This window comes from Monodelphis domestica, chromosome 4 (genome assembly GCF_027887165.1).
Source record: "Monodelphis domestica isolate mMonDom1 chromosome 4, mMonDom1.pri, whole genome shotgun sequence".
NCBI lineage: Eukaryota > Metazoa > Chordata > Mammalia > Didelphimorphia > Didelphidae > Monodelphis > Monodelphis domestica.
Window position 1 is genome coordinate 364,713,150 of NC_077230.1, and position 15,016 is coordinate 364,728,165.

The following is a 15,016-nucleotide window of genomic DNA, read 5'->3' on the forward strand; positions in this document are numbered from 1 at the left end:
CGTACTCCCCGACTCTACTCCCCTGGTAGTCTCCACCCCTAGGCCGACGCCTGGCTCCAGCTTTTACCTTGGCGGCACCCGGCAACGGCAGCGGCGGTAGCAGCTCTTCCCCTCCCCAGCGGCACCATGATTGCCCCCACCTTCCCCCCTTCCCTCGACGTCACTTCCGCTTCCTCTTTCCGGAGGAAGATGAGATGGAGGGAGTAGCTACCGGGTCTCCTGCGCGCGCCGCGCAAGGACTTCACCAACCACTCCCTCGAGAGCAAAAGCGCAGGCCGGTGGAGGGAGAAGAGGTGTGAGTGTTGAGCTTCCAATCAACGCAGGGAAAAGGCGGGGTCAAGCGGGAGGGGCGGGGCTTGCTGCTGGCTGCCCCAGCTGCTAGGGCTCGGTCACGCTCTCTGTATGTCACGGTCACAGTCATGATCTCTGTTTCTGTCTCTGACTCTGTCTCCGTCTCTCGCTCTCTTGGTCTCGGTCGCTGTCTCTCTCGCTTTTTGTCTTTTTTTTCTTTGCTCTCTCCCTCCGTCCCCGTTTGTCTTTTCCTCTTCTGTCTCTATCTCTATCCCTATGTCTTCTCTCTCCCCACTTTTCTCTATCTTTCCCACTCCTCTCCTCCCCTCGTTTGTCTCTCTTCCTCTGTCTTCCCACTTCAGTCACTCTCTCTGAGTCTGTTCCTCGGCCTCAGTCACGGTCTCGCTCGCTTTCTCGCTTTCCTTTTCGGTTTCCTTCTCCCGGTCCCCAGTTTGTCTCTCTCCCTTCTGTCACTGTCGCTTTCTCTGGCTTTCACCTCCCTCCCTCCCTCTCTCTTCCACTCCCCTAACCCCTCCCGTTTGTCTCTACCCCTGGTGTCTAGGTCGCTTTCTCTCCTCTGTCCCTGTATGTGCACACACACACACACACACACACTTCCCTTTTTCTCCCCACTTCTCTCAGCTCTCCCATCTTCACTCACTCTGTCTTGGTCTCTCGGCCTTTGTCACGGTCTCTCGCTTTCCCTTTTTTTCTTTTCTCTCCACCTCCACTCGTTTGTCTCTTCCCCCTTCTGTCTCTGTCGTTTTCTCTCCATTTTTGCTCCTTCCATCCCTTTTCTTTCTCTTCCCCTCCTCTCACCACCCTCACGTTTGTCTCTCTTTCTCCGGCTTTCCCCACTTCATTCACTCTGTCCCTGTCTCCTGGCCTCGAACACAATCTCTCGCTTTCTCTCTTTCTCCTTTTTTCTTTACCCACTTCCCCGCCTTCCTCCTAGTTTATCTCTTCCCCCTTCTGTCTCTATCTCTGTGTGTCACGGTCTCGGTCTCTCCCCGTGCACCTTCTCCCTGTTTGGCTCCCGCCGGGAGAACGAAAGAGAGAACCCTTAATAAGATCCGGTGGCCATCGTGCCCCTTGGCTGGCCTGCGTTCTTCTCTCAGCGCTGCAGCTGCCAAGGCCCAAGGTTAGGCACCAAAAAGAACTGCCCGGGCCGACCACGAGGGCGCTTGGGCTGTACTGTGAGGAAGAGCCCGCAGAAGAAGCCAACTCTGGTGTGCCGGACGCCCTTCGAGGCTCGCACCCCGAGAAGGGCTGTACCCTTCTTAATTTCTGCAGACTCCTGTCATCGCACCTCCCCTTTCCGGCCCACAGCCTAACCCTTAAATGCCGGGGAGGGGGAAGGGAGGGTTTGGCGTAGACCGAAACTAGCGACTGATGAACTCGACATCCATCCCTGGCGGAAAGCCAGAGCAAATTATTAAACAGATGGTTTGTGTGCTCTTAGGGAATTGGCGATCACTGAAAGCCAGCATGCATTGACGACAAATAAGTCGTGTCAGGGTTTTGCTCACTTTTTTTTTTTTTTGGATCAGACCTGTGATTTCGTTAGCAGGGGGAACTGTGGGTAAGGAAATTCCCCCTACCAGTTTGCAAACCTTAAAGAGCTATAGATTTGTGAGCTAAACGAAAAGCATTGCGGTGGATAGTGAGGTGAATTTGGGAGTGGAATGAGCCTGGCTTCAATCTTGCCTCAGACTTTATTGCCTGGGCAAAATTTTAAGAGCCTTGAACCTCGATTTTAAGAAGGAAGATGATAGCGCCCGCCTGGAAAGGGTATGAAGATTGTATAAGGTGGGTGGAGCATTTAACAACCTTCAAAATGCTACATAAATGTGAGCTAGTATTTCAACAAGATTATAGGATGCTCAATGAGGCAAATTCTCGAGACATTTTCAGATGCCTCATTGAAATCCAGACCTTTTTGTGCACAAAATGGAGCATTATGGGCTGGAAGGCAACCAACTCCACATCCTTTTGCACTTAAAGAATATCTATTAATGGATCAAAGCTAAGAAGGTTTCTGGTGGCATGGTACAGTGCCATCTTCAACCCTGTTCTGTTCCACTTCTTTTTTTAATCAGCAACTAAGGAGTTTTACAAATTCCCAGAATCTTAATACTCCTGTTCTGATGTTTTATGACTTTGAGACATGAACCATTAATCTCTAAAAAATTAGAATCAAGTATCACTCAAAGGGAAACATTAAGCTGCCACACAAAGTCTTATGAAAAACTGGAATAAAATCTCTAATAGATGTATGATAGAAAAAGATGGGCTGATCACAGAAGGGCAATAACAATAACCAACAGATAACCTTTGTACTCCATGAATATCTCAAGACATTCAGGAAGGTCCCCTTTGACTCACTGGAGTGAGTATAAGGACAAGAATTGCACTGGATCAGCTGGAAAGAATGAAATGCAAGGAACTTATTTGATAAGATTACAGATCATTAGATATTTGAATAACTGCCACTAAGACAGATAACATTCAGTACTTATCAAATTTGCCCGAGGATATGACAGAATTGGGCTTCAGTGATAGGCATGGACTAAAGAGTCAGTTAGGTGTCACAGTGGAACACTGGACTTGGGACTGGATCCCAAGATATCTTCATGAGTTCAAATCCAGCCTCAGAAACTAGCTGTGTGACTAGGCAAGTCACTTAACTGTTTGCCTTAGTTCCGTATCTGTAAAAATTAACTAGAGAAGGAAATGGCTAACTACTCAAGAAAACCCCAAACAGGGTCACAGAGAATCAGACATGACTCTAGAACAAGTTAATCAACAAGCATTTAAGCACCTTCAATGTGCTGGGTACTATGCTAAGCAACAAAAATACAAAGCAAAATAAAAGTCTCTGGTCTTAAGGAATTCTCTAATGGAAAAGATAACATGCAAATAACTATATTAACTACACTCATAAACACATCTACATATGCATATATATACATGCATATGCACATATATATGTATGTATATACACACAGAGCTAATTTCCAAGTGAAGACATTAAGAGGTATTAAGGAGATTGGGAAGACATCCAGGAGAAGGTAAAATTGTAGCTGAACTTGAAGGAAGCTAGGAATTTCTGAAGGCAGAGATGAAGAGAGAGGATCCCCAAACAGGAGGGACAGCCAGGGGGAATTCCTGAAGCTGGGAGATGAGTGTCTTGTTTAAGGAACAACCAGGAGGCCTTTGTCACTGGATTAAGAATTAAGTTGGGAAGAGGGTTGTAAGGTATAAAAAGACTGGAAAGGTGAGGACCAGGTATGAAGAGTTTTGAATGATGGAGAAGTTGGTCCCAGAGGTAATAAGAAGCCACTGGAGTTTATGGAGAAGGGAGTGATAGGGCCTAAACTATTTGACAAGTAGTAGTTGAACTAGAGTGAAGAGAAATTTGAGGCAGAGGGAGAACCAGACCCCTACAGTAGTCCATACATAAAGTGATAGAGGCCTTCATAAGGGTGGTGGCAATGTCAGAGGAAAGAATACAGTTCATAAAGAGAAGTTACAAAAGTAAAATCAACAGGAGTTGGCAACAGATGAGAATGAGGATCTGAGGTTGTGCCCATATGTCCCCGGTGTCTTTAAACCATGACCAAAAGCACTCTGCCCTATTTCATGTGGTTTTCTCCCTAATTTTTGAAAGCATCACATCAAAATATCCAAAACTGTTCATAGTTTCTTTGGTATGCCCAGCCAGGTCAAGAGATAAGATAAAATTATCAGAAAAACTCCCTAGAACAATCCAGTTAATCTTTGACCTAGAGAAATCTCAAAGGAAGATTGCCTTAGAGGTTAGATTCCTCCCCAATTTCATTTCTTCTAAGCTAAAATAGCCCCTCCCCCATTATTTGCTGGAGAAGGCAAACCCCCCACATTGCTCTGAGAAAGGTTAGCTCCTATGCTGCTCAAGAAGGTAGGCCCTCACACTGTAGGAGTGGGATGAGGGATGAGGTGTTAAGGGAGAACTGGCACCTTTTCGGGGCTGCTCATCTACCTTTGGTGTCCACCTGTCACTCAATTCTCACCTATGACTCCAAGAAACTGGAGCATGAACAGTGGCTATACCCTGGTGAAACGGTCTCAGCAGACCAATAGGTCTCAAAACTGTCACTAAGTTAGGGGATTCCTACCCCAAGCATGTGTTGATTTCCCCTAGCAAAACGGGCAGATGAGAACAATTTGTTCCAATGGCCATGAAGGCAGCTGAAGTAGTCACTGTGTAGTGCCTAGAGCTTAGTCAGACATCAAAGAAGCCGAGATCTTCCACTGCGTCCTGGGTCATCTCCAGTTTTCCTGACTTTGTCTTGCCACTGGATTATGATAACTCTGGAAGAAAGAGTAAGGCTGATGACTTTGGGCAACTCTACCTCACTTAAATAGAATTCATGTGCAAGTCAAGACATCACCCAGTGACGTCATTGTCCTCTTTGAATGGAAGGATGAAAAACAGCAGATGGCCAGGAGAAGACTCTTCAAGGGAATAGGTAAACCTCCACACTGTTGGGGAAGATCCCTTGGGGAAATTATGAGATCCAGAAGTAGCATCCCAATGGGAAACCTCCTGGAAAAAATTTCTTTTGCCATGAGACCAGACTGTTAAATTGACACCCCTTTAGGGAAATTCTTATTGGCCTGACATAGATTTCTAAACAGGAGTGTGTGTGTGTGTGTGGGGGGGGGGGGGGTTATTAAAAGATAGAGCTCTCAAATTATGATAAAATATATAAAAATCCAAATGGGTCCCAAAATTGGCTTGAAAAAGGAACTCCCAATTATCGAGTGCAAGTTTTGGAAAATTGTATGCATGAACTTTTTCTTATTTTGTCTCTATTTTTATACCTTTTTAAAATGCTCAGAAAAATCTTTGTCTTGTATCAAGTTTAGGGTTTGTAGATTCTGCTACCTTGAAAGATTTCTAAGGGAAAAATCAGTCAGCCATAAAGACTTCTATAAAAAGCTGCAGCTGGAGAATTCAGAGTGCTAGAGTTTTGTAGTTTCATACTTGAAACAGTTCTCCCAGATTTGAGTAATCTGATGTCAAACTCAGTGTCCTAGGAAGCCAGAACTAACTCCTACTTTAGGTTTTTAGAGGGAGATTGCAGAAAAAAAACAAACAAACTTGCAAGATACTTTCCTTCTGCCATTTCAGCCCTGGCCAGGATGGTTTTACATAGAAAAAAGTCATATAATCAAAGAAAGAAAAACCTTTTCCTGGTTTGTAGAAATTTGTGATATTATAAAATGAAATTAAACACTGAATTTACAATTGATATGTAATATCTTTAACTATCCAAATTATGGTAACTGCTAAAAACATCTTAGTAGATTTTACAAATTTGCAGATTGAGCATAAATACTTGTCTCCTTTTCTGAAGGGAAGGATTGGGCATTGGGAAAGGTCTGAGATAGGTAAGGAACTTACCCCTTTCTCTTTGTCCTATTGGATAAGGCATTTAGCAGAAACTTAACATATGCTGAAATATCTTAAGGAGTTTTGAGGTACCATTCTATAGAATTTGTTTTAAGAAAAAATGAGAATTAAATTCTTTGAAATTTTCAAGAGTGAACAGAACTTAGATCACTTTTCCCCCTGAAGATTGAAAGAACTATGAGGGGACAGCTAGGTGACTCAGTGTATTGAGAGCCCAGCCTAGAAATGGGAGGTCCTGGGTTCAAATTTGACTTCAGACACTTCCTATCTGTGTGACCATGGGCAAGTCACTTAACCCCCATTGCCTAGCCCTTACCACTCTTCTGCCTTAGAACCAATACACAGTATTGATTCAAAGATGGGAGGTCAGGGTTTAAAAATAAAAAGATTGATAGTTCTATTATTTTAGTATATGAAGGAAAGCAGCTAGTTTAAAAGGAATCTCAGAGTGAAGTGAGGAAAATAGGCATTTATTTTGCATTTCAGGTTTATTTGGAATTTAATAGACCCCCTCTTATTAACCCTTTCTTCACCATGACTAAAAAGCTGATTTAAATTGGGGAACAACTTAAAAATTAGTAAAATTTAAGGAATGGAAGGGTAATTTAAATTGAAGAGAGGTCCACAAGGAGGGATTCTCTACCCCATGCCCACCATAGCCAAGGCATAGACCCTGGATAGATATTCAGAATGACAGGAAGGGAGGGGAAAGATGGCCAGGAACTAGGAATGTCTTTTGGGAAGGCTGAAGTAGAACTTTCAAATCGTTATAAAACAGAATAAATTGTTTAAGTAAACCAGAAGCAAGATTGCCAAAGAAACTGAGAAAGAAACCATGCATTTTTAAATTCTTATTAACCCTAAAGGGTAACTTTTGCAATTTATCCAAGTTGTGCAAAATTTTAGTTTGGGGTATGATTAGGAACTGTAATACTCTACCCCTTAGAAGACCATTCTGGGAGCATATTTCCCAGTCTTTAGAATCTTCTAAGCTCCAAAGCAAGAGTGATGAGGGAAGGGGTCTGGGTGCAAAATTAGGGTATTGTCCAAAGAATTAAGGGCTCAAGCAATCTTCATGGGAACAAACTTTATTGAGAAAGGGAGGAAGGTGGTAGAATGGCCTTGGTAATGGAAAGGCATGGTGATAGAAAAAGTGTGGTAATAGAAAGACCTGCTCTGAGAGGTTTTCCAGAATGCTTTTTATCTTAAGGTTAAAACTGAAAAGCCTTACAGAAAGAGAGGATGGGGCTAGATGACGAAAATGAAAGGAACTGATTTGGCTTGTTGGGTGATTTTGAAAGAAAATTAAAGTTTACAGAAAGGTGAAAGTACTACTGAGAACCTTTGAAAGTGAGCTCAATGTTAGCTCTGGATTTTAAATTTTAAAACACAAGTTAATAGCACCAGGAAATTAGGATTTGGATTTTGTAGTTGTAAATCTAAATTTGATTTGGTCAAGATTTGTCCCTTAACTAAATTGTGAGGTGGGGAAATGTTAATTATGGCATTTGATGCAATGGAAAAACATGCTGGAAAAAACATATGGATCAGGGAAATCTGAGACTCTGGTATCAGAAATTTATGGCTGTGTGATCTTGAGTAAATTGTCTTACCTCTGTTTGCCTCAGTTTCCTGATCTATAAAGAGGAAAATAATAATATTCCCTACCTCCCAGAGTTGCAGTAAGGATCAAAATGATATAATTATAAAATGCTTGGCATGGGCCTGGCATATGGTAAGTGATACATAAATGATAACTATTGTTGTTGCTAAATAGTAATAAAAAATAAAAAAAATTATTGTTATTAATTTCTTGATTGTATAATGTGATGATTCTATATGGAATGAGTGGTCCAATATGCAACAATTACATTTCTTTTAAGTTTAATGTGGTTCTTCCATGCTATATTTTTTCTGTATTGGGTTTTATATAAAGTAATTTAGAAATGCATTCTGTTGAATTGATGTCATCTGACTGGTAACATGTTTTATTTCATGTTTTAAATATATGATATTGTGTATGATATCATGTTTCTAGAGTTTTTTCTTATGTTATAAAATCTGAGAAACTGTTCTATCAGAAATGCTGATAGAAGTGGGCAGCTGGGTGGCTTAGTGGACTGAGAGTCAAGCCAAAGACAGGAGATCCTAGGTTCAAATCTGACCTCAGACACTTCCTGGGCAAGTTGCTTAACCCCCATTGTCTAACCCTTACTGCTCTTCCACCTTGGAACCAATATATGGCATTGATTCTAAAATGGATGGTAAGGGTTTAAAAAAGGAAAGGAAAGAAATGCAGATAGAAAAACAAAATTTTAAAAATCTGGATGCTCTTTGATCATGAATTGACCCGTTAAAAGAATGTGTCTGAAAAATAGATGTTTGACTTATTTAATACTTAACTCAAGACTTAATTTAGAAAGTCCTGATTCTTTCCTCCAGTTAGAAATCAGATCATCTGATCTGGTATCCTGGTTTACATTCTGCTAATTATTTTCTTTTAATGCAAAAAAATATTTCCACCCCTGTATTTGGGGTTCAGTGCCAAGCTAAAGATGCCTGATCCGATTTGTTATGCAATTGGCATTCATTGCTTAATAAATCAATATGCTTGGAAGTGCCAACTTTTGTCATTTACAGCAAATAATCTCATTCATTTCAGATTTTACCTGTCATGGTTCAGAGATTAAAACAGAAAAACTTTCTAAAAAACAGATTTGTATAAATGAAAATATATTAGGATTCAAGAAAAATAAAGTCTTTGTAGTTGAAAATAACACTGTACTATAATTGATGAAATTGGGCTCAAAAATATCAACTCTATAATGCATGATGAAAAAAAAAAGGAAAAAAGAGAGGAATTTTCTTTGGCAGCCAAACAAAATGATATAATTTCAGGGTTCATTAACTGCCCCAGTATATAGGATAAGATACAGAAGAGACCTTTATTCTATGCTTCTGTCAGATCACACTGGGATTTTAAGAAGTAAATTGACAAGCTTAAGTTATCCTGAGGAAGGGACCAGAATGAGGTGATTAGCCTTGAGCCCACAGGATAACAGCTGAAGGAATTGAGTTATATGTTATCTAAACAATAAAAAACTTGAAAGAGAATGTGAATACAACTTTCAAACATCTGATGGTCTGTCATGGGGAAAAGGTGATAACTTGCATAGCTCTCAGGGGCAGATCTAGGATCAATGGACAGAAGTCTCAGGGAAGCAGATTTTGGCACAGTATGAGGAAGAACTTTATAACAATTAGAGCTGCCAAACAGTGGGATAGGCTATCTTGAGAAGTAGTAAGTTCCCCATCATTTAAGAGTATTTAAGCAGAGATGGGGGTCATATGAGGCAGTGTGGACTAATGGAAAGAGTGCTGGACCTACAATCAGGAATTTAAAATCTAACTCTGAAACTTACCAGCTGGGTGATCCTGGACAAATCACAACTATGAGCCTCAATTTCTTCATCTGTCAAATGAGGATAATACAGACACTACCTTCCAGGATTCTCCTATGGATCAGTTCAGAATTTTGGAAAGCAGCTTTCGAACTTTAAAGCACAATTGAAATGCCAGCTGCTATTATCAGAGACTCCTGTGTGAAATAGAAAGTTGGACTGGATTATCAACCATAAGAATCTGACTAAAGGATCCTCCTTCCAAGGAAGGAGGGAAAGACACTGAACCAACATGACTTGTCTGTCCTGTTGTTCCCATCCAGGGTCAAGCAACCCCAAAGGAAAGCAGAAAGACTATGACTGCTTCTTCCCCTATGGTGACAAAGAATTAATCACCAAACTGCTGGGCAAAATGCCTTAAAAACGGATTTTTAAACCAGAATCTCCAACACCGGTCTAAAGATGTCCAGAACCAACATGACTAGAAGCGACAACAAATCACAGCTACACCAAACACTGTTAAAAATACATTTATCATCAAAATATATTACACTTATCCGGGAGGTATAGTATCTACAGTGCAGGAGATGAGCAGGCTGAGAACATCCCATCGCTTCACACGCTTTTGCCACTTCACCAGCATTTCCAAGTCCTCGTGTGGCTGGCAAAGGTTCTTTGGCCAGGTCCAGGCTGTCCATCCTCTTTGTGGATGAATGTGGAGGGAGGAGCAGGCATGGACATGCCCGAGCTCATCCGAGAGCACAGGGGCCCCAACCAAGCTCCAGAAAAGGCACCTGAGGCTTGTCTAGCACCTACAAACCTGCTGACTTGCTCTGCAGGGACTCCAAGGCATTTAATAATAAAATGACATCTGACCATGGTAAGACCAGCCGCCCAAGCTACCAGGTGGCTCTAGGATGAGCGAGGTGAACACAAGAAAGAGCTAATAATATTTATTAGGTTGTTTTCAACCTCTTTCCCTCTTTTAAAAAAAAATGAAATTGTAAGAACTATTTATGTATGTATATTAAATAAACAATAAAACATTGAATATCAGTTCTACTGGCTAGTTTTCCTCAGAACGTGATACCCAACGTTCTTTATCGCTCAAAAGTGTTGGGTGTACTGACAACAAGGGCTAGAAATGGAAGCTGTGCTCGGAAATCAGTCAGCTGGCATTCTGGCTCCCAAAGGGACTCCCTAGCAGTAGCCCAAAGGGACTTCTGAGCTGAAACAGCTAGGGAGGACTGGCTGCCATCAGTGAGTGAGTGAGTAGAGAGGAGGTGTGTGTGTGTGTGTGTGTGTGTGTGTGTGTGTGTGTGTGTGTGTGTGTGTGCATGCTTCACGCATGTATGCACTGGGATGAGGGGAGGGACCCTCAGGGGATGCTCAATCCTCACACAAGGAACTGGTGGATGAAGTCCTGAGCCTTCTTCTTCTCTGTCACATCTGGCTTTTGGTGACCAGCTGGTGAACGGAGCAGCAAGCTGCCAAATATGCTAGCTGCATAAAAAAAATAAAAAATAATTGCTTTGGTACAAGGAGGCTTTGCCTGATGATGCATTATTCTAAGCTGAGAAGGGCACAAAAGCAACATTTGTCATTGTTCACAGTAAAAAGTATGAAAGAAATTTTAGGAAAGGTATTTTTTGCCCCAGTTGAATCCTGAGAAGATCTTAGAACTTGACCCATTCCCCTGACCACAAATGAGCCCCTCGGGATGCATAGATATAATGAAGCTCACCTAAAATTTTCTCATCCAAATGGTTCTTCCCTGAATTGTTTAGTAATTCTCTCAGAAATGCAATCAAATAATTGAAGACATTTTTGTGGCAAGTGGGGAGATTAGAGATGATCTAGAAGAAGGAGAAGACCTTTGTTAGTTTATTTTTATTAAAAGCTAGTTCAGGGGGCATCTGGGTGACTCAGTGGATTGAGAGGCAGGTCTAGAGACAGGAAGTCCTGGGTTCAAATCTGACCTCCAACACTTCCTAGCTGTGTGACCCTGGGCAAGTCACTTAACCCCTATTGCCTAGCCCATACCACTCTTCTGCCTTAAAACCAATACCCAGTATTGATTCTAAAGATGAAAGGTAGGGGTTTAAAAAAAATTAAAAAAAAAAAAAAGGTAGTTCAGGAGGCATTTAGGTGGCTCAGTGGTTTTAGAGCCAGATCCCAAGATGGGAAGTCCTGGATTCAAATCTGGACCTTGTAAAAATAAATTGGCAAGTTATAAAAATATTTAAATGGAAAAGCTGTTCAAAATAGGTTCAAAACTGTTTGGTTACTTTTGATAGAGGTAATCAAAAGTATCTTCAGTGATGAGGTGAAGCTCAAATGTGAACTTCCCTTCAGGGCCAGGTGCAAGGATGCTAAAGAGACTCTTATTATAAAAATAAAATATTTATTGAAATATGTGAGGATAAAGAAGGATTTCTAATTCTAAGGGATTCTAAATCCACCCAAATAAACTCCCTGATTCCTCAAGGAACCACTTCTCCTGTGATTCACAGGCTACACTAATCCTCCCTGATCTGACTAACCCAAATTTATACTATCTAAATAAAAACTATTGCTATTATCCTTATAAATCTTAACTTCACCTTCAAATTACAAAATAACAAAGGCTAGCTGGTTGAGTCTCAACAAGAATCAAGTTAGGACTCTGAGCCTTAACAGACTCAGAGTTCAAACCAAAGACCAAGTTCTTTGGTCTTCCCAGAGTTAAACAATCTATAAACCGAAATAGATATTCAATAGTGTTTCCCAAGTTGGGAAAGGAAAACACTGAGCTCCTTCAGATCTTTCCCTCAGACAGTGAGAGAGGCAAAGATGTTACCTCCTCCAGCCCTGAGAGTCTCTGAGAGTGTACCTGTCAACTGCCAGAGAGAGTAACTGACACAGAAAAATGGTTATAACTGTCACATCTGAAATTAACACGCTCTCTCTCAGCTCTGCTTCAAACTCCAGTTCTTTCTCAAGCAGCCACTTTACTTCTTATCCCTAAACTAATAAAACAATACTTATTTTCTAATATCATCCTTACAGCTCAGACATTTCCCAGCTGTGAGACCCTGGGCAAGTTATTTAACACCCATTGCCTAGCCCTTATGGATCTTTTGCCTTGAAGCCAATACATAGTATTGATTGCAAGATGGAGGGTTAGGGATTTTAAAAATTTAGAAAATTTTAAAAAAAGGTAGTTCAATGCTCAATTCTTCCAGTTGTCAATAGTGTCAACACCTGGATCAAATTTTTAGGCAATAAAGCCTAGAATTTTAGGTTCTGAGATGAAAATGGCTTTCTATCCACTGAGCTACCTAGTTGTCCCTTCTCCTTTCTTTCTTTCTTTTTTTTTTGGCTCCAAGGCAGAAGAGTGGTAAGGGCTAGGCAATGGGGGTTAAGTGACTTACCCAAGGTCACACAGCTGGAAAGTGTCTAAGGCCAGATTTGAACCCAGGATGTCCCATCTCTAAGCCTGACTCTCAATCCACTGAGCCACCCAGCTACCCCCCTCCTTTATTTCTAATTCCCCTCTTGATAAGAGCTCCAATATCACTGGCCTTTTATTTATTTATTTTTTAAACCTGTGCCTTCTGTCTTAGAACCAAGAGTGGGAAGGGCTATGTAATGGGGGTTAAGTGACTTGCCCAGGCTCACATAGCTAGGAAGTGACTGAGGCCATATTTGAACCCAGGACCTCCCATCTCTAGGCCTAGCTATTAATCCACTGAGCCACCCAGGTGTCTGCATCACTGGCCTTTTAAATGTCTGCTCCTAGATGGAGGAGAAGGGAAAGGGGAAAGCCCAGAATTAGATAAGCAAATTTCCCTGTTAAAAAAAAATCATTATGGAATCTTACTAAATTCATCTGTTAGCACCGCCCTCCTTAAACACACAAATGACTTTCACAAAGTGCTTAATAATACTGTTGAATGGAGGAATAATTTGTATGGGATACTCTAGGAAAATAGTCAATAGGCTCAAGTGAAATGGAGAAAGTGATCAGACAGAAAGGCTGGCCCTATTCATGTACAGGGAGATGTTGGATGTCTACTTGTTGAAACTATTGCAGTAGAAGGAATACTTATTCAGGTAAGCTATGGATTATCTTACCTCAAAGGGCATTTTCTTTTTTTAACCCTTCATTTCTGTCAGTATTAATTCAAAGACAGAAGAGTGTCAAGAGCTAGACAATCAGAGTCAAATGACCTGTCCAGGATCACACAGCTATTAAGTATCTAAGGCCAGATTTGAACCTAAATCCTCCAAACTCCAGACCTGGCACTCTATTTACTATGCTACCTAGCTGCCCTCTCAGAAGGCATTTTCTTTTCTTTTTTTTTTTAACCCTTACGTTCTGTCTTAGAATTAATACTGGTATTGGTTGTAAGGCAGAATCGTGGTAAAGGCTAGGCAATGGGGGTTAAATGACTTGCCCAGGGTCACACAGCTAGGAAATATCTGAGGCCAAATTTGAACCCAGGACCTCCCATCTCTGGGCCTGACTCTCAATCCACTGAACCACCCAGCTGCCCTCCTCAGAAGACATTTTCAACCTGCATACCTGTGATTCTGTGAGGTGAAAGGATTTTTTCAAAGAAATTTTTATCACTAGCTTTTGTTTTCACACCATCTGTATTTTCTACTATATCCTTCTACCCAGAATTATCATTTGTAATGAAGAAAAAAATTCTGCAAAGCTAACCAATGTAATTTTAAAAGTCTGACATTATATAAACTGTTCCACACCTCTGGTCTCCCACCTTGGAAATGCAGCAGGGCAAGGTATCTTCTCTGATTTATTTTTTTAGAGGTAAGCTTGGGACCTATTTTACCTATTGAATTTAATTCACTAAAGCCTTGGTAGCTATAGTCATCTTTCCTGACAATAATTCTAGTTGATCTCACCCAAACATCTTCCATCCTGTGACCATATCCATCTGCTTTAAATTCCAATTCTTGATCTAAAATTGCTCCCACACTCTGCTCTCAGAGCCAAATTCTCCATCAAGCATTACATGAATTTTTTTTTCTCTCCCCTGCATCCAGGATTGATTCTTGCTTTTTTTAAAACTTTTTTTCTTAATCCTTTTAAATTACATGAAGAAACCATTTTTGACAATTGTTACCTGACATTCTATGATTCGGATTCTTTCCCTCTTTCTCTCCTCCCCTCATTACCTCCCCAGGCAGCAATAGTCTGATATAGGTTATACCAGTGTTGTCATGCAATATGTATTTCCATATTCCTCATGCCTTGAAAGAAGACATGCTATTATATATAGATTTTTAAAAACTCATGAAAGAAATAAAGTGAAAAATGGCATGCTTTGATCTGCTGTCAGATTCTAACAGTTCTTTCTTTGGCTATGGTTAGTATTTCTCATCATGAGTCCCTTGGGATTACTGGTATGTTGTGTCCTTATTGTCATTCTCTTTAATGAAACTGTTGATTGTTTCTATGATTTGTTCTTTGACCCACTCATTTAGTTTCCAATTAATTTTTGGCTTTTTTCTTTTATAGCCCTTTGTTTAGTGTAATTTTTATAGCATTATGGTCTGAAAAGGATGCATGTAATAGTTCTGTTTTTCTGGATTTGGCTGTGAGGCTTTTATGTGATTATTATTTGATATTTTTTTATTTAATTTGACTTATAATTATTATTATATGATCAGTGTTTATAAAGGTGCCATATATTGCTGAGAAAAAAAGTATATTCCTTTCTAATCCCATTCAGTTTTCTCTAGAGGTATATCAAGTTTAACTTTTCTAAAATTCTATTCACCTTAATTTATTTCTTATTTGTTTGGGGGGTTGTTTTATCTAATTCTGAGAAGGAAAGGTTAATGTCTCCTACCAATA

The 15,016-nt window shown here is 40.6% G+C and overlaps 2 protein-coding genes across 7 annotated transcripts in view; both read right to left on the minus strand.

Annotated features, from left to right (window-relative positions):
* MTF1 (metal regulatory transcription factor 1) overlaps window positions 1-176 on the minus strand; it is a 35,669-nt gene extending 35,493 nt beyond the window's left edge. The window contains exon 1 of the mRNA XM_003341138.4: window positions 68-176. The gene's annotated coding sequence lies outside the window, so the exon portion shown is untranslated. The remainder of the gene's footprint in view (window positions 1-67) is intronic.
* A 9,488-nt stretch (window positions 177-9,664) lies between these two features.
* Window positions 9,665-15,016, minus strand: part of INPP5B (inositol polyphosphate-5-phosphatase B) — a 79,515-nt gene continuing 74,163 nt past the window's right edge. For all 6 annotated transcript variants that reach the window (XM_007492820.3, XM_007492823.3, XM_007492824.2 and 3 more), the window contains 2 exons: window positions 10,895-11,006; window positions 9,665-10,653 (listed from right to left, as the gene is read on the minus strand). In XM_007492820.3, the coding sequence (XP_007492882.1) occupies window positions 10,547-10,653; window positions 10,895-11,006 (219 nt within the window). In that variant the 3' untranslated portion in view covers window positions 9,665-10,546. The remainder of the gene's footprint in view (window positions 10,654-10,894; window positions 11,007-15,016) is intronic.